This window comes from Ptychodera flava, assembly GCF_041260155.1.
Source record: "Ptychodera flava strain L36383 chromosome 23 unlocalized genomic scaffold, AS_Pfla_20210202 Scaffold_24__1_contigs__length_23054250_pilon, whole genome shotgun sequence".
In the NCBI taxonomy this organism is placed as follows: Eukaryota; Metazoa; Hemichordata; class Enteropneusta; family Ptychoderidae; genus Ptychodera; species Ptychodera flava.
The window spans coordinates 17,107,378-17,132,085 of record NW_027248278.1 but is presented as its reverse complement, the minus strand read 5'-3'; the positions used below and the strand labels follow the sequence as shown (position 1 = coordinate 17,132,085).

The window sequence follows — 24,708 nt, the reverse complement described above, 5'->3', positions numbered from 1 at the left end:
GGGTCCCTTTATATTTTGTGAAGGAGACAAAAATGACAGGTACTCAAGGAGTTAATGTACAACATAGAAACAGTGGTCTTCAACTGCAAGGTCTGCATATACATACATAGCTATTTATCATTGTCACATTCTTGATGGCGCGTGACAATGACAATAGACAAGATTGTCCAACAGAAATTCATGCATTTGTACCGTAATACAAGTACTTACACTATTCATAGAGCATTTAATTGCAACCAACCAGGCAAGTCACAATGTTCAATGCATATTGTAATTTTTTACTTTCATAATAGACCATTTACGAAAGGGCTAATTTATTTGAATGAGGTTCAACATCTCAGACGACACTTTGATACTTTCCTCCCTAAAATGGTACTTTTCTTGTCAAATAAAATGTGAAAAATATTGACACTTCCATCTGGATTGAACTTATATTCCACCGTTGGAATTTAGCAATGTTGAAATTGATCCCACATCAAAATTTTCAATCTTAATTTACCCATTGCAGAACGACACTAACTTTTTAATAAATGTTCAAGTATGCAGACATACTGATATTAGACAAATCAACAAGGTACCTGGTACAAAATACACAAATAAATCAGGTCAAATCAAATCATGCATTTGAAGACACCTGACATGTACAATGCGTTTCACCTGGGTACTGCAATTCAGTGTATGACATGGACACAATCCACGTACAAAACAAACGATCAGCTTGGGTATCAAGACACATTTGAAAGTCACCCACTCATTAATTACAGTAAACCAGCATGGGGCAGCCGCTCTGTCTTGACTGAGAGATACACTTGATCTACAATATGTGGCTTTTTAGTTAGCTTCTGTTGAGAATGCCTTAACTTCTTGAACTCTTAGATGAAATTGTAAAAGAAACAGTTACATTGTAGATCAAGTCTAGTCAACTGTTTATCTCTGTCCAGACAGCGGCAGCCCCATGCAAGTTTACTGCAATTGAAATGTGTCTGTGATACCCAAGTTAAGGATGTACGATCGGTAAAATTAAAAGTAATGTCATTTCTCTAAATTGTCGATTTTTGGATTCTCCTTTGTAAGTATTATCAAAATGTGTGATAAAATATAGGGGTCACCGCGCTTGTTTTTGAGATACATGACCATGAATTTTGCCATTTATGAGAAAAAATGCTGAGTCAGCATTTTTTCACCAATGCATTTTCTATGGACGAAATAATTCAATGCTGTTTATCTCAAAATTTAGCGCGGTGACCATATCATTTTATTTGATCATTATTATTTATTTCTCTAGACTGAGCTTTGTGCAAATTTTCATGAAAATGACAATAGTAGAAATTGATTTTCCAGCAAATTTCAATGTAATCCTATGGGAAGTGACAAATTCCACGCACGCGTACCGCTTGTACATCCTTAATCGTGTGTTTAAGTGGATTTTGTCTGTCTTATACGCTGAGTTGCAGTACCTAGGTGAAACGCACTGTAATTGCTTCACTTAACTTGTCTGCAAGTGAGATTGCAATAAACATAAATTTCATCTGCTTTTATAGTTGTCTGAGAGTGGGAAATGAAGTAAACATAAATTTTATCTGCTTCAATTGTCTTAAAGTGGGAACTGAAATAAACATAATTTTCTTCTGCTTCAAATATGAATTGAAACAAGCATACATTTCATGTTTAAATTGCCTGCAAGTGTGAATTGAAATAAATATGAATTTGATCTCAACCACTCTTTCAGCTATTTCAACACACTGAATGAAATTAACATATGGTATTCTAACAAGTTTTCTAGTGAAATAAAAGTCCTAAGTACCATATGTGGTATGTGTTCTTTATCATAATCTAACTTGTCATACAGATGATAAAAATATACCTTACGCCAAAAACAAGTAGTTTCACTCCGTTGATAGTACCACAGAAGTGACGTACAGGATTCACAAGTTGTGGAGGCAGGTTTAGTTGTGTATTGTATCTACCTTTATTGCAAATGAACAGAATTAGTGAAATGTACATTGATATTGAAATGTGACTAACATGATTATAAATATCTATACAATAGTCATCTACATGATAGACCCTGTGGGGTCTATGTCTACATATATGACCAGGTGTCAAAATGACACAACCACAAGCCAACATTCTTGCACTACCAATACCTCCGATGAAAATTCTGTGATTATTACTTGTAGATTTCAGGAATTCTGCACGTGCAATGATATATTATGTGCTCGTAATCTGCTCCTGAACTAATGATGATCAAATATTACATAACACACATGAAACAAAATGTTATCTGAGTGTCTTTTCTGGTGAATGGATAACTAATAGCAAAGGAGGTTGGCTTGGATGGTTGTCACAGTTGCATTACTATAACTAATACAGGTTCATGATATTAAAAGTTACATTGTTCTTCAAAAACCTGGGTTATCTTGACAGTGGATAGCAATTTTGTAGTATTCAACAAGCGTTTTATAGTTTTGATTGTAGCAAAAAATGTATCTTCTGTCAACAAGTACATGCAGTCATCTACAGCAGTTGATTTCAAAAATTGTTGAGGCAGTGTTCGATGAAAATATCACTATATAATGGCAGATTTGAAATATAGATACTGAATCATATGCTACATGTATTCTGAAATCCCGTGTGAGTCCGCAAATCATGATCACTAGTGAAATACAGAAGTGGTATTTTGGGAAGGAATTTCGTTGATATAATATCTATAATCAGACATCACAAAGTGCAAATCTGTCGATAAATACTGGCAGTGAGTGAGGTCCTAGAATTATATTTACAAGGTAATTGACAGTGGTATTGAAAATGAACCTGGGAAAATCACATTTAGAACTGGCAGTTTCATGTTAAACGTTGGCAGTATATATGGCAAATATGGATAGATACAATGAACCAGTGAACATTAAAAGGACACAACAACTGAACAAGAGAAGAAAGGACAGTAACACAAAACATTGAGAGATAGGGTGACGATGACACAGTGGTTACAAGAGAAACTGTACCAAGTGGAAACACTTGCATGTAAATTGATTTGCTGCTAAACTGTTCAATTATCGTTCTACAGGAGTACGTGGAACACCATGCCATTTGATAGAATGTGTAAATTACAGGTTTTGAAACAAAAGTAAATTAAAATGGAAACTTTGACTGAGTGGGCCAGTAGTTTCTGCACATGACCCCCGCTTTTTATTGTTGATTTTGAAAGAGAATGGTAGGAAGTTAGCTGTGTAAGGAAAGTTTGAGCAAAAGTTTAAGTCTTTCATTTTTGAGACGTGGACTGTCTTAAAATTGAACTTATGACTACATGGCAAGAGTTGCCAGTCAGTTAGTTTCTCCTGTACGCAACATGAAAAGATTGAAGTAACACAATAAAAAAACATAAAGAGTACACATCAGGAAGCCAAACAAAAAAATTCAGAAAATATCACTTTAAGAATAAAACTTCAGTAATAGTAACAAAAATATTTTTTCTTTTTCTTCAAATTTGAACATATCACTATTATCATCTCCAATGTTCAAGTCAAACTATTTTGTAAGACATATCTAATGCTAAATTATCATTATAGTTCTAGTTTACAATCTAAATACAAAACCATGATTGAACAGCAGTCGTCTGCAGATACAAAATACTTGCAGAACTCACAGCCCTACTAAATTGCTTTATAAGAAATAAGTCATATCTGTAAATGATCCATTCTGGTTTAATTCTTCAATCGTCTGAAATGAAATAAAAAAAAAGAAGAGATGAATATAGACATAGACTGATCATTACAGATTTATCGGCTACACCCCTCTTTCCAAAATATGATCATACCCAACAAATTACATTAGCCTGAAATTCAGTAATACACAGGCTATTACCTCTTTCAAAATAGCTGATTATATCATACCAATATCTGTCCTTTGAACCCTGACCCCATGATGACCTTTGACAAGGTGGAATTTATCCAAAATAGGGTTCAAATGGTGTAGCAGAATAAACTTTGTTGTCTAATGAAAATGTCACTAAATTGAAAGTGATAATCATAGCATGTTAAGGAATAGATCTTCAACCTTTGACGATACCGTGAAGATAATGATCTATTTCAAGTCTTCCATGAGATTGGTATTGCTTACTTACTTGGGATTCGTATGAACTAAGGAGGGTTCTGCCTGGCCTGGTCTTCCTTCAATCCCCACGGCACACTGCAATGAAATATGAATATAGTGTAAAATAATCATAAAAACAACAAACTCTCAGGGTTGATTGTGAAGTGATGCTTGAATGCTTCAAATGGACACTTGAAGAAATAGAAATTTTCTAGAGTGTCAATGATTCTCTGGACTGTTTATGAAGAGAACAGCATAACATATTTTCATGGATACAAGTTTGCTGAGATTGTCAATTCTCTGTCTCTCTCATTTTTTACATTTGTGTACATGTGTGTATGTTGTTAAAATGAGAATTATCATTGTGGACATATTACAACCATTGCCAGTGGTGTTTTTATAAAGTGCCTAGGGTTGCCATTCTAATTTCCTACTCTCTCTGTCATTGCAATTATCATGTTATCATGATCATTTGATCGTGGATGTCTGCTTTGTTCATTTCTCATAGAGTTTTTGAGGTTGTTTGGACCTAACCAGTTTTTAACCAACCACTGGCCTATTCATAGTGACACTGTGAGTGTGGGTGTTCAAGAGAATTTACACAAAAATAAATTATGATATGTCAGATAACATCCTAAATAGAAACAGATCTCTGGCATTGATTTGAACTGCAGGCATCTGCGAAAACAGGATGATGAAAAACAGGCATCTTGTGGCAAGGAACAATATGGAAAATGACATTGGATGACATAGGAATATAAAGTCAAATCATATCATATTTCAGCCAATCAGGAGTACTGTGTTAGACAAATAACTTACTCTGGTCTCTACATCAGTCCATTCGCCACTCTCGGATTCATGCTCTGCTGCTGCCACAGATTGCAAGGATTTTCGTTTATGGCCGCTGGTTGGCGACTCCTGCGTCAACATCTCAATGTCTGTAAATTGTACGGCGTGACCTCCACCTCTGGTTGTAAACACATCACCCTGAAAGATATAAAGTCAGTTAGCATTTATTGTACGACTGGAAACTTTATTCACTATATGAGCTTGTCACCTTTCATTTGGCTTGTACTCTGCAGGAATTTTCTCGTCTCTCTTCGGGTTAGTGATTCCACTAGCTTCCAGCTCAGTAATGAAAACAACTGAGCTATTGTTTGTCAAACCTGTCATAGTGGCCACCCTTACAGAGCGGTCACCTCTCTATAGTGGTCACTTTGTGGCAGTCCCGTGGCATTTTACATGTTAAAGGCCCTCTACAGAACAGCCACCTCTCTTATGTGGTCAGTGGTCACATGGAATTGCTCCATTTTGGTACAAAACCTGTATATAATGGTCAATATATCTGACTCTCAATGACCTCTGTCAAAAAATGCTCAGACTGGCAAGCACGAAATAAGTCTACTTTTACTGATTTTACATCTGCATTACAAGCTTTCAGAAACTAAATAGCTGTTCTATGTTTTTTAACAGATTTATGTCATGGAATTTTATAATTGCTTTTATCTTTCCCTAAATTAACCACTTAGCGCACCACCTGCACAGAAAGTAATGCCACACCCACCCTCTATAGAAAGGCCACGTCACTTTTTCTTGGTCCATTGAGTGACCACTATACACAGGTTTGACTGTAGTTAACAAAATGAACTATTGAATCATCCAGCAGGTAATTACGCCAAAAAAAAGAGTTCATCACTTCAGAGCCTTTGCATAATATTTCTTTTTTCTGTTTCTTTGCAGCAGAGATCAATGACGAAAATATGAATAATTAAAGTCACAAGATAGTGTGCTTAATACAAATTACAGGGATGCTCAACGGAAAGTAGACGATGAGATTAATGATACCTTACTCAATTACTAATTTACATCAGACACTTTATTTCTAAAACTACACTAGTACCTCACAATATTGCTTGCGAGCGGCAAGTTCTCAAAGACAAGAATAACAAATACCAGACCTAAATGATTCCTTAACATAACAGTCGTCTCTTTCCACTGGTTTATTGCCGTAATCTTATACCACGATACTAATTACACAGCGACAAAAAGACAACTGTAGTTCTTGCTATAAATTATGCTGATCCGATTGGGTCAAAGATCAGAGAGCGCCTAGCATTCAAGTCAAGGGTTCAGAAGCTGTTTCACTCAAAATGATCAAAACCAATTTTGCAACATACGTAGCTAGAAAATAAACTTTTTGAAAGGCTAGCCAGGCATGCACGCAAGTTGTTTTTACATGTGACTAATTGTACTGCGTAAGCTGCACTGTATATAAGCTAGTTAGGGAGTACTGACAATACCCAGTTCGAACAAATTTGTTGCTTTCACTTTCGTATATACTTCACTTTTGGAAGATGCATTCACGAATATATTTGAGATCGCCCTCCTAAATAAAAAATACTATTCTCTTACAAGGTTTAGGTGCCATCGACAATCGCGTCGATGGTGTTTATTTTTGGTAACCTAAAGGCCTCTTAGTAAAGATTTTTATCATCAAAAAGTTGTACCAAATTGACAAAACACGTGTCACTGCTAATGTCACAGACCGTCACTGCTATGGCAGAGCTAGATTCCCCGCGAGAAATACTCTTTTATACTTCTTCAGCAAGAACTACAGTTGTCTTTTTGTGGCTGTGTAATTAGTATCGTGGTATAAGATTACGGCAATAAACCAGTGGAAAGAGATAAGGCACTCATGTCGGCAGAGAAGCAGGCAAGCGACTGTTATGTTAAGGAATCATTTAGGTCTGGTATTTGTTATTCTTGTCTTTGAGAACTTGCCGCTCGCAAGCAATATTGTGAGGTACTAGTGTAGTTTTAGAAATAAAGTGTCTGATGTAAATTAGTAATTGAGTAAGGTATCATTTAATCTCATCGTCTACTTTCCGTTGAGCATCCCTGTAACTCTTCCAAAGTTACTAACATGTAGTTACGATACCTTAATTGGTGAAAGCCAGAATTCAATTTGACCATGGTATAAAGAGAACCCACATGAATAATTGTGCATGGAACTATTTGTATTCCTATCCACTTTTCAGCCACATGTATTTGTTTCTCATGGTATTATATATTATTGCCTGAATACATGGGTTTATGTGCCCGAGAGCAGGTGACAATTTGCCTGACGCCAGGAGGGCATGCAAATTGTCTCCCGCTGCGAGGGCACATAAACCTGTGTATTCAGGCAATAATATTTTTATTACATGCCTCTTCACAGTGATGCTATATATGACATTTAGGGCAGGGCATTCTCAAACAATTTTACAATTATCGACCAGCATCAAACAGATTTTAACGAAAGTCAAAATAGCAGTGCGCTCATGGATATTTTACATCTAACGTAAAGCGTGTACCTTGACGTCGAAAACGTCGAAGGGCTTCACCGGACGGGGTAACCATGGAAACCGGTAAGTACATCGTTCACGGGCCGGCTAACTCCCCGGATGTTCCTGTTCAAATCAATGCACATTTTTGCACTCACATCGAGGAATGTAATAAAAGATGACGCCTTCCATGTCGGTTTTTCATAGAACACTGTGCAGTATTCATGAGTGTGACATTTTGTTCAAGAGTAGGCCTAGCCTGTAACCTGTGTATTCATTAGAGTAGTGACATTACCTTGATAAGCTGTGTCTCCATTTCGCCCTGTGAATCTTCCTCCTGGTGCGTCAGGATGTACTTGTCAGCTTTCAGATCTTTCTTGTTCATCACGGCCACCGTCTTCTTCTTCTTAATGGCAGGCTGTAGCACAGTCTCTGCCGAAACAAAATCATGGAATATTCATTCATTCTTCAGGATAAACATTGAAATCTTGATATTACATTGAAATTTTGTAAGATTCCGCATAGATACATCTACAACAAGTATTGACAATAAAACGTTCAGCAACCACCGAAAAGATTCATAATCATGTTCAGACACCAACATCTAGATCCTTTGCACTGTTCCAATTTTCCTGGAAAATAGTGAACTTTTATCTGTTTTATGATATACACTAACTGTATCTGCTGTAACCATTACTGTTTACGTACAGACTGAAGGTCAATCAGGCAACTTTTCACCATCATGGTTAGACCCAAAAGTCAAATAGACAACAGTGCAAACAAACCATGTGCACAAACCTGGAAAATAATGAACTTTTATCTGTGTTTTATGATATACACTAACTGTATCTGCTGTAACCATTACTGTTTACGTACAGACTGAGGGGCAATCAGGCAACTTTTCAGCCTTTCGCCACGATGGTTAGACCAAAAAGTCGAATAAACAACAGAGCACACAAAACCATGTGCACAAACCTGCATAGAAATAAATAAGTGTATTTCCATACATATTTTTACACTTAAATTTTTGTTGGCACTGCCATCATGTGATTTTCAGAATCTATAAAATATCCTGCGTCCTTTTTATCCCTGAGTTCATCCATTGACAAACTGTCCACCCCTTTCATCACCATGGTTGGCCAAAACCCATTGTTATCAATAGGGAGTGCGGCCCTCTCAATGGAAAACTGGGGTGAACAGGTAAAACAGTGTTTCCCCTGGGTTCCAAAATCTTGTAGCAAATTTGGCTAGAAGCCCAGAAAAATTATTCGCCAAACCAGATAATCAATTAGCCAAGCCGATACAACTGAATAAGACTGATCACAAATGACGTCATTTCGTTCTCATTAATATGCAAAAATAAATATTTGTCTGCATTTTCCCTAAGATGACGGAAATAAACCCTGTTAGTGCTACCGGTACTGTGGATACTAAAAGTAACACCAATTTATGGTTCAGATTACAAGGTGCCAACATCAGCCACGCATACAACATAAAATTTGTCCGAATTTCAAGCGACACTTGTCCAAAGTTAGGCATATGCAACTATATTCAGTAACAAACCTGAAATCGCTATCGTGCGATACTGTACATATCGCTACAGACAACGGCATGAAACCTGGTTCAGCATACTAGTTTTTTCAAACGAATCAGATATCCATTCTCGTAGCAGTTCGAAAGTAAAATACTCTCAGACTTGAGAAATATGTGCATTTTTTTAGACTTCCAATACATTTGCTTTACGCTTGAAGTTCAGCAAGCGAAGCTCGGACAGCGCACAGCGTATCAATGGCGCTTGGGTCAGGGGTCATCATCAAAGACCGTAAGTATGTAATCACAGCCAGCTTGAATCATGCCATGGATCGCGGAAATCACGGATCAAAAATCCAAATGTTCACGTCTATTTGTAAACAGAACCGTAAAATATCAAATATATACCCTTTTGATATGGAGAAACATATTTTTGTTTCACTGACGATCAAGTTAAATGCTCAAAAATTGCAACAAGACTTAGCGTATTTGCACGATGTGAATGTGGAACTAGGCCGACTCGGCTAACAAGCGAGTGCCTTCTCTGAAAGTCTGTATACGATGTCACGTCACAATACACCACGGTCCGTGATACACTGAAAATTGTCGCGAATTTATATTTAAGGAAGCCAATTCACACAAGTTTCTAACGCCAGTAAAGGTATTTTCTTGTTGGCAGCAATACACCACAAACATTTTTGCTATTCAGAAGTGCCGTACTCACTTTAGTTCTAAAAAATGCCGCTACCTTCCTTTCCAAATTCACGGTCGACTTTCCTACATTGATCATAATCTTTCTTTCCATTTCATAGCTTTACTTGCGCTTAGAATGTGTGTTGTGGGGCTGGTTCCCCCCATATTTGTGGCGCAGCCAAAGTCAAAAAGGAAAGTTTGCCGTTTTTGCTTAGTTTCACCGTCACTACGATCCTTCAGTGTTGACGGTGGTCACTGCACGGAGTTATCTGTAGGCACACATTGCGCGTAGTCAAACCCAAAACTTCGCAACATTTTAGTCAACTAGTCATGATATACATGCGGTACTATTGATTTGTGAGTTATTTCGTTACAATTTTATTCATACTGTATGTGTTCCAAATAGGATCTCCTGACGCATAAGGTCAGGGATGTAGAGAGATACAGCATGACGTCTCAAGTTGAATGCAGGACATGTGCGCACGGACAGACAAATTGATGACGTCATAGTGCAATTTTCAGTTCGCAAGTTTGGCTAACTTTTGCCAAAATCTTCTCGCCAAACGCTACTTTTTTCTCGCATTTGCGATTTTGGCGAGCGGGCAGCGGAAACACTGGTAAATATGCCAGAACTCTGTCAGTTATGTTCTTCCCTTCTTGAACTCTGACGAGAGAATGATTTGCTGTGATCTGAAATATATATTTACCTGTTTCCAGAGTGCTGACTGGTTTGTGGTCCACCCAAGTGTCAGCGTTGGTTGACTTTGAGCGGCGGTGCCTCAGTCGCACTGGGGGATGATTGTGAGTTCTTGTAGGCACAGGGGGCGGCGACTTGGATCGATACTTGCTATTTGCATTGCTTGCATTGGTACGGTTGCCTTGGTTAGCGTGCGCAGCTGCCCTGCCACGGGTGTATGGCTTTGGAGGTGGCTTGGGTTTCTTGGTGTCGACTTCTGATTCGGATTCGCTGGTAATCGGAACGCCGTCTTTGTTGCAGACGATTTCTTTGAGTTGCCGCAGCTTCTCGTCCTTCACCCAGATTTTGTTCTGCATTTCAATCTGCGTGGCTTTGACCCGCTTTGCCTGAAATAAAATGATTCATAATACTTTCAAATGTCTCCCATAGAGTTGGTAGGCCATCTTCTCCTATCAGGTGTATCACTTCCCCATCTGCCAAGTCAGTACTGAGCCAAACGTATAAATTTCACCTACTTGGAATGGTATGGTACAGCAAGTAAAGACAGCAAAAACCGTGTGTACACAAGTACAGTGTATCTCTGTTTTACCTTCAAATGTTAAAGTTTTTGTTGAAATGAAACATACTGGATATTTTATGCCTCACTGGTTTTAACCAACTTGACCTCCTGGTGACATATGACCTTGACTGGAGAGGGGTTGGGGGGGGGGGGGGGGGGGGGGGCGGCATTAATTGAGATTTTTTATGGGGAGGGGGGCGGCATTAATTGAGATTTTTTATGAGACTTACGCATTCCTTCTCCCACCGGTCTTTCTCAACTCCCATGATTCCTTTCATCGCTAGCTGCATCTTCCGTTTTTCCTCCTTCACTTTTTGCATGTCCTTGTCCTTTTTATCAACCTTGTAGGAATAGAAAAGAGAAAAGACAGTTTATAATTTTCAAGAAATCTGAACAGACTGTGTTAAGATGTTAACTTTATTCAGTCAGTTCATGAATTTGCAAGGTCATGCTGCTCCAAAAGATAGTATTCAACATATACCTGTTCTTATAGAGTACCTTGATAAGCCCAGCACAAAATGCAGTGCAAGGTTAGGGAGTGTATTCATTAATGGTTCTACTCCGGAAAAAAAAGGACGCGATGCGTTCTACAGACTCAGTACACCAAAACAATCACGTGATGCCGGTACAAACAAACCCACTGTGTACTAACGCGTATGGAAATACACGTACGTCTATGCGCATTTGCGCACATGGCTTTGTTTGTACCGTGGTCGATTCGAATTCCGGGTTTGGCCCATTTGATTTGTTTTGTAACAGCTGCACATTCTACTTTTGTCGTGGCAACAGTTACTTTAGCAATGTTGTTAAAGCTCTGACTGCCTGGTAAGACTATATGCAAACAACTTATACACACACTATATTTGGGACTCCAGTCAGTATACCACATGTGATTTTTATTACCCACTTATGCGGAATATTTATCAGCTTGAAAAATATTTTTTTTACAATTTATAATTTGGCTTCGCCTTCAACAGTTATTACAGAAAACTAAAGCAGCACACTATGTCGTTAGGAAACATCTTCTGTGTAAAACTACTGACCTGGTTTTTGAGATCTCTGAGATCTTGTTCATAGAGTTGGGTCTGTCGATGTAACATGGCGTTGGTGGCTTCCAGATTTTTCAGTTTTTTCTCCATTCTCAGCACATCTTTGTCTTTGCCGCCAAGTCTGGATTCAAGTTCAGCATTCCTGAGTTTTAGATCTTCATGTTCCCTTTCAAACTCCACTAACATTTGTCTGAATGAAGCCTCTGTATACCATTTTGAAGAAAAAACAAAGGCAAAGATGGGTTACCGAGTTTGCAAAGCTGGCGTTGAGGGCGCTGTTCCTCTAGACCAATTCTTGATTGAACTTGATGCATTTGACACCAAAAGATAACAATCCTTGAACACGTCCTTTAAAATCCGCTATAAACTGTCTATGTTTCTGTGTCACAAACAACGCAGGTATACTTACGTTTCCTACTTAGATCGTCTAACACAGTGTTTCTCCTTGCTAGTTGTTCTGACAGGAATGTCATCAGATTTCTCAGTGTGGTGTCATCACTGGCATCGGCAAGCTGTCACAGACAAACAAGAGCATTGTATTATCAGTGATTCTACTCAAGAATTAAGGAACGCAATGTGTTATACAAAATCAGTACATCCAAGTAATCATGGTACAGACAAAACCACGTAGAATCGCATACATGGAAATATACACATTTCTGTACACATTGGTGCACATGGTTGTTTGTACTGTGGTCCAATCAATTTACCGGTTTAACCTATTTCAAGAACAGTATTGAAAATTTACCGCTTCAGAAGAAGTTACAGAATTAAGATTCACTCAGTACATAAAACAAATATCCATGTTTTGTGTCACACAGTGGTACAAGTACTATGAGCTGTTTGACTTCTTATACTGTGCAGTACATATAAGAGAAAATTAAGATCAAAGCATGGCCTTGTATATTTTAGTGAAGTAGCATCATACTGTCTGGCAAATTCTACCTATTCATAGTGTTGTATGGTATAAGCAATTTGTGCAATGTTTGCTCTGAAGAATTTGATTTTCAGCAAAATAATGCATAACATAAACTTTATTCCTAAGACGGTGAGAGATACGTAGCACTTACCTGTAACACTGGGAACTCAGGCCATGTAAATGGTAAGGGAGGCAGTGGTGGTAATTCTGTGCTATCAATTCCGTCCTGGTGGATCTTTGATAAGGCTTCCTTGTACATTTGATTGGCTGTGGTCAAATGAATGGAAATGGGAAGAATTCTTTCAGTGGAAGTAAGGAATGACAACCAGGAATGTAGAAATCTATTGAGTATTTGGTGGTCCCCTTGCCATTAGCCACATAAGACCAGTGGTCTTGCAGTCCAGTTTGGTAGTCCTACAGTCATGTTTGCCTGGCCTGTAGTCTAGTTTGGTAGTCCTATACAGGTTCGAAATAACCAGTGGTCATGCGTCAAAAGACCACCAATTTTCTCATTTTGACCACCAGATTCCATTTTGGGTGGTCCATCCAGAACACCAAGCTTTTTGTGCTTTCACTGGTACACTCCAGAGCTATAACGGCGGGACCTCAACTAAGAAATTTCAACCCAAATCCAGCTCTACAAATGTGGTGGAATGGTGGCCAGAACAAGACCTCAGCCCACAATCTAGCCCTATGGACCCTGACCTCCACAACGATTACACTCTGAAAGTGACTGATTATTTTGGACCACCAACATTTTGTTATTGACCGCCAAAATTTGAATGCAGTGGTTAACCTTGACAACCGAACAAATACAGTAAAACCTGTCCTTAACTGAACCGTTCAGGGACTGAGAAAATTGTTCGGTTTATAGACGTCTTTTGACATACCGCTAGAGTGTTTTATCAGGACAGTTCGGTTCAGACAGTTTCCAGTGTAGACGGTTCAGTGTAGACAGGTTTCACTGTAAATAAATTTTGAGCCCTGCCTATAGTCTAATTTGCCTGTCCTGTAGTCTAGTTTGATAGAGCTCATCCCCTTGTACAGTGAAATTTCCTATGAATTACATTCCATGGCACAGACGCAGAATATTGATTATGTGTCAAAGTGGGGTTGAGGTTTATAGTAAATCTCTGAACGGAATTTTCTTTTACACCCTTTTATTATTGGTTCAAGTTAATTTTTTTCTATAACAAAGATGGGCCTCTTCACTCTTAAATGGGGATGAAAGAGGTGAATCTTACCTCGTCTTCTGCCAGGTGTCAGTCCCACATCAAACCTAACACCAGTGGGTCTGGCTACTTGTACTTCTTGTGTCACCTCAGCAAATTTCATCACATGCTGCAAATGCAAAAAGTCATGAACATTAGAATAAACTGTAAGTCAGCTAATGAATACAGGATTGCATTTTCTATACTGGTAAATTCTGAAAGTCCACTTACAGGAAGTTGGAACATATGGTAGACTCTTTAACCCATTCACCAATATGGTTCGGCCTAAACCCATTGTTATCAATGTTAAGGGTGGACTTGTTCACATTGAATTTGTGTAAAAAAGTTAAAATCACCACAAGAATAGCAGTGTGATCACAATTTGAGGACACTTTCAATCTTAAAATAAGTACAGATCAAGACATTTAGAGTCCAGAAGATCACTGTGACAGGCAGAGTACTGGGTATTTCAACATGCTATGGGAAGTACACCGGTATCTAGGAACTGCTGCTGACACAGGTAACAAAACCTGAAAACAACTGTTAAAAGTTACAGTTGCTGGTCCTTCATCGGTATTAACCAACTTGACCTTGCAGAAACAGATGACCCTGGCAACCAAGAGATTTAAAACCTGCATTGCGGGCGTAAATATTTCAAGACAGAAGCTTGAAGACTTACCAAATTTTCATCGTAGTCTACAGCAGCTGGGTTGACACAAACCACCATGCGGACTTTACCCTCTCCATCAAAATAGTTCTTGAATAGATGGGTGAGTTTACTGTCACGGTACGGTACCATCTGTAATTTGGCAGAACATGGTTAGATGGAAAATGACACAAAAATCAAACATCTGGATTGCAGAGAAGGACAGTGTAATATGTATCATTAAATACTTCACCTACAAATATAGGAAGTGTACAAAAATTTGTTTTTAAATCCAGCTTGAGATTAAAAACATGATCAGTAATATTTGCAATTTCCTTGCCCTTTTGGAAATCTAGCAATATAGCTTTTGTGTAAAAAAGCATAAAATCTAATTCTGAGTTGCTCTGCATCTCTATTACACTCAAAACAAGAATATTTTTGCTGCTCATACCAGCACTGTTTTACAGATTATGTTAAATTTCACATTGTTTGTGTAAATCACATCGTGATAAATCATTTAACCCTTTGAGTGCTGTAAGTTTTCCACGAAACAGTGCAATATTTAATCCAATTTTTATGACTTTTTCAGTAATTTTTGATAATTTTGGATCAAATGGACATCAAAATTCATTGGCTCCAGCTTTTATCAAAATTTTGGCAAAAATTTGAAAAAAATTGGCTGGGGTATATTTCATAAAGGTGACAAAACTGACTTTGGTGCTCAAAGGGTTCACAGGGATTATGTCTAAAGACAGTTGCAATATACAGTAGTACAGCAAGAATGCAATGAAAACTGATAAGTTGAAATATTTTTCCCAGCAAAGCCATACCTTATCAGCTGAATTGAGTTGGTTTTCACGCAGTGTTTCAATACAATTACGCAGTGTCATCAGTGATGCATTGATGTTACCAGCTTCACGCAGTCTGTCACCGGAATTCTTGGTACGGTTTGTCCTTTCACTGCCGGCTAAATCAACCAATGACAGCTGACTCACACAGATCTGTTCTTTGTCCTGAAGAATGTACAATACGAAATGTAAAGGTCAAAACATTATGAGTGTACTTTGATGACAGTCACAAAGTCTTAGAAAAACCTGAAGTAAAGCTAAATTGGTCAGTTTATCAGCCGAGATGATCCATTGGTTCATTGAACCAAATTATCAAACACAAAAGTTGTCATCATTCCGTCATTACAGAGAACGCCACATTAACCCGTCAAGCCATTTAGCAAAATGCCTTGTAAAACAGAGAGTCATTTGGCCAGATAACAAGTAAATTGGCGGTCAACTTCAGTGGTCTGGTACAGCGATTGTAATACAAAAGTCAGCAGGAAGCCCAACTCTGGCCATAAAATTGATACTGATACTACAGGCTGCGTAAACATCGCACAGTGGTACAAACCATTTCTCTCATGGTGTATCTTAGAAAATAAACTGAATCGAATGAAGAATAATTCACAATTGACACCGATTGAGATTACCCGCTGATTTTAGTGTTTGCAATTGCTGTACCCAACCAGTGAAGTTGATCACCAATTTATTTGTTATCTGGCCAAATGACTCCCTGTCTCACTAGGCATTTTGCTAAATGGCTTGACGGGTTAATGTGGTGTTCTCTGTAATTAACCACTACCACGTGCCAATCATATTCCATTATCAAGTAGCTACCCAGAAGAGTAGATATGACCGGGACTTTAATCAATCAAGGCTGCAACTACGATGGTTCGACTCCGGAATAAAAAGGGTGCGCAGTATTTCACACACTCAGTACGCCCAAGGAATCATGTGGTCACGGCACAAACAAATGCATGTTTGCAAACACGAACAGAAATACACGCATATCTATGCGCGTCTGTGCACATGGGTTTGTTTGTACCATGGGCTATTCAAATTCTGGGTTTAGTCCATTGGATTATTTGTCTACCATGTTATTTTCACCACAGTTCTGTAAGGAAAATATCACTACTTCATCGACAAGTACAAGTAGTGTAGCAATACTGTGATGTTCATGAAGTGTGAGAAGTAAGATTTTTAAATGTTTTCTGTGTGCAAATTTGCAAAAAGAAACTCTGTTTGTGTAATACATCGGTGTGAAAGGGCATTTTTATTTTTTGAGTTGATAATTTCAACTTTCAGTAACCAAGTTTGTAGCTCCATTTACTCATGAAAGAGAGAAATATCATCACCTTACCTGTACAACTTCTTCACCCAGTGAGTCTAATGGTGCCTGTATCAATCTGATGTTGAACACACTGTGGCTACGACTTGATTCACGGTTCAGCTGCGTGTTAGCTACTCGACGTCTCTTTTGACCTGCAAAACATGGTTGAAAACAAGTTTATTTGTTATGATTTGATTTACAGCGGAAAAAATGACCAACAATTTGTGTGAAGGTCCAAGACTGTACCCTTAATCTACCAATCTACCCTCAACTCTTCTACTACCAGAATTGGGTACCATTCAGTTGTCTAATAGTAACAGGGTGGAAGAATCAGTATAAAAGGAAATGATGTGAAAGGATTAAAAAGGGGAAACTTCCACAAATGAAAACACAGATCCCTCTATTTATGATGCTGTCAAAGCTAATCATTAAACACAACCGTAGAAAAACAAAATTCTTTCTGTGTGCGGTCAACAGTTAGGCAAATACAATGGTTCAGCAACCTGGTGTAGTGGTCCTACGTGTGCCGATATTATAACTTAAATTAAAAACTTTAACAGATAAAATTCAAAAAGGAGGCAGTCCGTTTACTGGGTTTCTCATAACGCCTGAAAGAAGTGCCTTTTTCCGTATTTCTATGTTGCCCACTACTATAGTTTGTAAGGTAAAATTTTTATTAAAAATTGTCAAGGGACCTGTAACCTATGACCTCACCTCTCAGGAAGACATCATATGCTTCCTCTGTAGATTTGACTTCAACCTCAGCGCATCCACTGATGTACATATTGTGACAGTTGTCCTCACGTAGAATCTTGGACTGTGGAGGTCTGTAACCAAGACAACCATTGTTACCACTGTTTTTTTAAAATCAATCATATGGGCACACAAGAGACTCGTGACAAAAAGTGCTACTACAAGACAACACAAAACTACCATTTCGTCGACACTGCAGACAATGTAAAGTGAAACTAAAGATACAGAGAAACAAGTCACTAAAATCGTTGGTCAAGTATTTGCATTCACCCGTACAAAGATATAACACTACACATATACTTAACGGACTCATGCAAAGCCCAGATACTATCCCAGGAGCTAAAAACAATAAATGAACAGTGTTTTTGCAAAAAGCTGTAAGCATGTGAATGTTACTGGGGTTCCCTTTGGTTTATCAATGCAATCAAAATGAGGGACAGCAGCAATGTTATCAGCGTTCTCGAATCATTTACTAATATTCCCCAACCTTAAAGCAAAAACACTGATGAAGGAATAAATATACCACATATAATAAATAAAGATAAATAAAATATATGAGATTACAATTGTGCAAGCATATGCTATCTGTTATTAAGACAAAAACTTTCTCCTAGCTACTACAGATAGAACTAAGAACACATATCATATACCACATTTCATTTTAAATAGATATTCATTTCCCATGGGAATTGTGATTCAGCATTGTTTCATTTTCTACTAATATTAACCGGATAATTAACATGCTAAACAGTAATGATTACACTAAATTGATTAAGATACAGCTTGTTGGTGCACCACTACCGTATGGTTACTCCTGTTATTGTTATATTGTTAATCTGTTATTGGTAACTAAAGTTTTTCCACATTAATTTTATACTACCCATATCCTTCCATTAGCAAAAGTTGTGGTAAGGTGTAAACTTCAGGTCTATCTCAAAGTGCAACCACCTGGTCGGAAAAATGACTCAGTTTGTTTTGAATTAAGTGCATAAATTTCCATGAGATTGGTATCCAATTTTCTCTCACATCATAAGCTCTTTCCATGATTCTCAACAAATGACACTGTTAACGCAAACAAACTTTAACAAATTATATTTTTCACCATTTCAGAGTTTGGTTGTGACCAAATATTTGCAATTATTTTCTTCAAAACTTTGCTGGTAAATAATGTCCCATCCATAAAAATTGTGTTGGTTACTTGAGAGAAAAACTTTTTGATTAAATATTCTTGATTTTTACCACTGGAGCTTTCAACAAGGATTATCACAAGATCAAAGGAACCATAATGACAATTTATTTACACTTCACCAAATTTTGGTGTTTTCAGGAAAGATCCAAGCCAAAGATTGGAAGAATAATCAACATCATATAACTTACTTCTGTAGGTGTCTTCTTACACAATTCTAAATGTAGATAATATTTATCTGTATTTTCTTACCAACATGTATACCAGTATCCTCAAATCAAACAATCAAAAATTCTAAATAAAGTGTTTCTGAAACCTCAAGCATGAAAATACACCACACAGGAATGGTGTTATTTTAGTAATCAATCATCAAGCAACTGTCAGACTTTATTAGAAGAGACTTGGGTTATGGGATAGCTGCACTTTGACCTTGACCTCAAGTATGGCAAAAGTGCAAGGGTGAATAAGACATGCAGACTGAGAGGCACTACACTGCACCGTGAGCAAGTTGAGTCAGTAAGTGTTGGTAGTCAGGTTGGAAGATTTGACATGTGAGGGCGCCCTTGTCGGAACGTTCAAACATTTTCATGTCTGAGTTTGCAGTGAGAAGCAGCAACACAAACAGTTGCAGTCCAACACGCACACACATACATACACACACAAAATGACACGTGAAAACATACGTATCAAGGTAGTCCTGAAAACCTGTCCTAAACCTGTCAGCGATTTTGAAAAAAATAAAAGAAAAACAAAAAAAATATATGAATGTCATGTTTTATCAAATACCAGACTTGAAATTATCAATGGTGTATGAAGATAATATTCTGCTTCTTCCAGAAAAAAATACCATTATCTCTTACAATATCTATGATTACATGCTTAACCCTAGCAAAGAAAGTTTGAACCCTAATAATAACATATTGAATATCTCAAGATAGAGGTGTTGTCACCATACTCAGTGACTATGGCAAATCACTGAAGCAGTTTTTGCATATTCTTTGAATAGGAATAAAATAATACTTCATATCAATTGATGAAAACACTCTGATATTGTAATTATTGTCACCTTTGATTGATGTTGTCCAGGGGCGTGTCTTCTAAGAGATCATAGACGTAGTTGTTGTAGATTTCAACATAGGATACAAAGACAGCGTAGTTATTGTCTTCCTCTACATTGTCCACAGAGGTAGTGTCTCGTACTCTGGCAACGTTGACGTCTTCCCTAAAACGATGTCTGGTGAAAGAAAAAAGCGAAAATTCTGTGTTTTATGATTCTAGAACATCTAAGACAATATGGCAGCTGTTAAAGGAAATTGTTCATCAAAATTAAGCCTACAACTGCTTTATGCCAGATGGGTGGGGGGTCAAAATTAAACTACCAAAACTATATACCGGTATGTGATTCTGACACTCCATAGATAAAGAATGTTCTTCTTTTAATAACATGGATGGAAATGGTATCTGAGAAACTGGTGTATGATGACCGAGATATTTTTGCCCATTTCATGTCAGCCATTATCACTTCCCTATCTGCCGTGTCAATGAAAAGCAGTATTGAGCCAACACCATTGGTATTTTCACCCACTTGCCATATTATTAATTTGTGTACATGTATGTAGCAGGCTTAGTCTATAAAAATATGCAAGGTATCTGCTTTCGAGGACTTTTAAATCCTTGTCAAAATGCAAAATGTGAGACATGCTTGACCTGATAGTGACATATGAACTTGATAGGATAAAGGTCAAAGACATGATTGATTGCAGGTATTGAGATGAGCAGAGAAAGAGTACAAAGTGATGAAATTTGAAATTATCTACCTTGATTTTGGTGTTGATGGAGTTGACGGTGGGTTCATTGCCAGTAATTCACGTTTCTGTCTTTCAACCATGGCATCTGCCTCTGTCTGTACTTCAAAACCGTTCATCTTGTCTGGCTTGAACACCTGAAATCAAGTGACAATGTTTGCAGTGATGAGTAAATTAATGAAATTGCCATACATTTTTTTACACTGAGGAAGCAATAACTCAAGAGTTTTTCAACTGATTTTTGTGGAAATCATGTCAGGCTGTTTGTTATTTACATTATGATGAGGTACAGTCTACAGCACACAAAGTTGTAATCCATACCTCAAATACAAAAAGAGACTAGATGGTTACTGGGAAAATAAAAAGGAAGGTTGATAAAAGGAAATATGATTGTAATTAAAATGCTGACTGTTTCACCAGTTATTTCTCAAAAACTTCAAACTGAAAAATCAGACTTCTTACATGATCAGACCTTTCCCTCAATTAGCATAATATACAGGTATGATATATATGAAAACACTGACTTCATACTATTATAAAGCAGTAAGTGTGTTTGAGTTTCCTGATAACATACTATAGAAAGTGCTGCTGAGAATTCTAATTTGATGCATGTGTTGTAGGGATGACCTAATTGTGCGCCATAGTGTGTCCAAGCGCTAAGGGTCATGGTGTATAGTACTCTGTGCACACAATGTCCCATTGTTCATCATCCCTGAGGTGTGGAAATGGCGGTAAATCTGAAGTCAGGTGTTTCAAGCCTTGCTGCCATATTCAAATTTCAACCGTGAGAAAACTTAAAATGTCAAATACGATTACACCTAACATGTTTGTTACTACATGTATGTCTGAAGAAACATAAAGTCACACAATAGCCATGGAGGAAAGTCTCTCCGGTGTGCAATGAATTTCTCATTGTTGATTACACCGAAGCATGGTTAGAGTGACCATGACCTAAGTATGATACTTATCTCAAGGAATATGTAACAAATTTATGATGACAAAAAATTTGCAAAACTGTGTAATGAACAGACAGGCACCAGACATATACTGGTAGTACAAGTAAAGAGTAATTCTGTAGTCAAACTCAAATGAAAGATCCTTTAATCCTAAAACTGTTTGTGACTGTATCAGGAATCGAGGATATGGCAAATTTGCAAGAGTGTTTTAGGTACTATGTTTAGATGCAGCTGAGTCAATTCTTCACTGTACTCACATATTTCTTGGCTTGCAAGGAAGATATGCTGTTGAAAAGGACGTCAAGACATCTTGGTAGCAATCCACCATCTTGTGGAGAACCTGTGACGGTATGAGTCTTGCCAGAACCAGTCACTCCATAGGTAAACAACAAACCTGAATGAAGGTAATCAGGAAAGTATCAGTTAATAATTTGAGTCTACAAATTCACACAACTGCTACCACATTTAAAAGATGAATTATTTGATTCACACTAGGTTTCATCTGCTATGTGGAGTAAATCCACAAGTTTTCAATTTTAATTTTAAATTTACTTTTCTTCAGTGCCACAAAGCAATTACATGATGGCAAGGAATAGGTGAATGTGAATGAGTTCCTGATAATTTACGATTATTTTTTTTTCAAGTGTATTGTGAATAAATTGCAGTCTTGCTCTAATCACAGTCCCAGCTTATTTTCAGGAAAAGCGAAGTAGATCCCGAAAAGGTCACAGATATCATTCTGAAAGTTTCTGTGACTTGAGTTGACTCAACTGATATAGACTAGAGTTCTAAAATGTCCATTGTGTTACACATGTAGGGTTACTGGGTATGCAAATTGTTTCATGAGGGTATTGTAAATTTTAAGCAATTACAATCACATCGCAAACATATAACTCTGTGAAATATGCCGAGTTCTTGTTTGTAGCGGCTTCTTCCTTATATATGTATCAGGGATGTAGAGAATTTTTGTTTTCAGGTGACAAAAAACGATAAGCAGTTACAGGTAGTATGCCAGCGCATATTTGTCCAAGGTTTCCCTGATGTTCATTAAACTACTAATTTTCAAAACCAGTGAATTTTGAGCTGACAGCCGGTTGTTTTTTGCTGGCTGCAGGCTATATTCTATATCCCTGTATTGCAGTCTGGAAAGTCTGACATACACTCATGATAAATTTTCTTACGATAGTATTAATCAGCTGGTATGTACCACAAATCACTGATCAGAATTAAGCAATTCTTATGTCTTCAGCAGGCAAAACAATCCTTCAGTGATACTCACCATTTTTGCCGTGTATCAGATCATTCACCAATGGAAAGGCCACATGGTCAAACAACGCCTTCTGTGATGTGTCCTCAGCAAACACAAACTTGTACTTGTACTGTATTTCTTTGTAGTTGCCACTCTTGTAAGCAATGGAACACTGCGGTGGACTCAGCTGTACTGTGTTGCTGTTGATGACTTCGATGCAGTTCTCACCGTCATCTTCGTCTTTTGGTCGAAGACGACAATATACCTAATACGGTGAGAATAGTTTGCAGGATTTGCGGTTTTCAACAGAACTGAACCTAACAAGAGTTAGATCCACTGACATAATGTGATTTTTGGTTCTCAATGTAAATGAAACATATGGAAGTAACACACCTCCATGATTAAATTATAGATTTTCTTTGTTGTATTGGTTTTACAGTGAAATTTTAAATTTCGTCATTTGGTACCCCAGACATTCTGCACACTTGTGAAAATCACAGTAGATTATTGATGCAGTTTTGTGGCCCTCAGCTTTCCCAGCAATCGTGTGCAGTCGGTACAAACACATACAATAGTAGGGGACAGTTGTGGGGCATTTGAACTGCAACAAGCCTGGAGCTTGCACTGACAACTGAAGTACAGGGTAGCTAGCTCTGCGTGGCAAGGCTGTGTGTTACCGGCTATAGGCCTTCCACCACTGGGAGGCCTTTAGCCGTCACACAGCCCTGCCACGCAGAAAAGTACAGGGTAATTTGTTCTGGCATTTAACAAGTAATACACCCTAAACTAGGAGAAATATAAAGGCGTTAAGGATGTGAAGGAATTGAGTGGTTTTCTTGATTGGCTTCTACCTCCGACATTTGCTGACCTCATCCATTGTGCTTGACAACGTTTTTACTCTTCGAACGAGCGCGACCGTTCACACATTGGGCCGATTGGCGTTTGTATGGTTTCTCATCAAAGGCTTGAGTTTGCGTTGTTTAAATTGACCATTGTGTAAAAACAGACGGCTGGCAATATGCGGTTACGTTGGACAAATGAAATTATCTGTTTCTATGCAATGATGCCAGCAAACTGATCGAGTAATGTTGCATCGGGTGTATTTATTTTACGATTTTGCCGCGAGATTTGCAACTCCATGGTCAGGACAACCGCACGGCACCAAATGTGACATTTCATTACCGCTGGCTTCCCGATTGTACGGACAGCATCACAGCTAAAATGTGACATTCAATAGCGAGTCAAACAATCTTACCTCGACTGGATCTTTAACGTTATTCTGAGGTTTCCTTGGAGTTTTCTTCGGTGTTTTGCCCCGCCTGAAATGGGACAGGAAACAACGTTACGATCATCAACTCACAACCACAAAAATCACTTCAAAGATCCACTTCTGAAAACACATTAGGATTAACACACATTTGGATACTTACATGGGCTTCATTTTTATGACTATTGTGGTATTCGAAGATTTTTGGCAGTGATTTTGGCTATCGTTTCGTAGTTCGCGTCGCACGACGTGCAGTACGTTCTCTCTGTATTCTACACAATTCAAATTTCGTTCTTCGAATGCCAACCAATCATAGAGCGGCTTTCATTCCGTCCTTTCGTTTTACTTCCCATTCATGCCATTGAGGGCGTTCCACCGGTAGATAATTACGTTTAATTTTTCTTTGCTTCTACAGTGATGTTTTTCATATATGAAATTGAAAGAATGTTTGATATATAGAAATAAAATATAGCAAAGTAGATGCATACTTCCCAACTTCCTATGACTGCGACGCCTGAAATCGGTGGTGACCTTTGACCCGTAACCTTGAAGCTGTCATCGCAAAGAGAGCGAAACGGTAGATTCGTTAAAGAAATGATTATATTGAACGATT

At 37.9% G+C, this 24,708-nt stretch overlaps 1 protein-coding gene across 2 annotated transcripts; it reads right to left on the bottom strand.

Annotated features, from left to right (window-relative positions):
• Positions 1-1,945: 1,945 nt before the first annotated feature.
• On the bottom strand, positions 1,946-24,410 carry LOC139124796 (kinesin-like protein KIF23). 2 transcript variants are annotated; one of them, XM_070690907.1, is made up of 21 exons: positions 24,259-24,410; positions 24,084-24,147; positions 22,859-23,093; positions 21,837-21,973; positions 20,636-20,760; positions 19,885-20,052; positions 19,502-19,534; positions 17,594-17,706; positions 16,910-17,031; positions 15,550-15,732; positions 14,753-14,872; positions 14,107-14,203; positions 13,014-13,129; positions 12,353-12,455; positions 11,938-12,146; positions 11,125-11,235; positions 10,346-10,721; positions 7,711-7,847; positions 4,912-5,079; positions 4,124-4,188; positions 1,946-3,720 (listed from the first exon to the last, which is right to left on the bottom strand). In XM_070690907.1, the coding sequence occupies exons 1-21, from the start codon at positions 24,267-24,269 to the stop codon at positions 3,705-3,707; spliced, it is 2,709 nt and encodes a 902-aa protein (XP_070547008.1). In that variant the 5' UTR covers positions 24,270-24,410; the 3' UTR covers positions 1,946-3,704. The 2 variants fall into 2 exon arrangements, with proteins under 2 accessions (XP_070547008.1, XP_070547007.1); XM_070690906.1 differs by lacking the exon at positions 19,502-19,534 and having other exon boundaries at positions 24,259-24,397.
• Between the last annotated feature and the right edge of the window lie 298 nt (positions 24,411-24,708).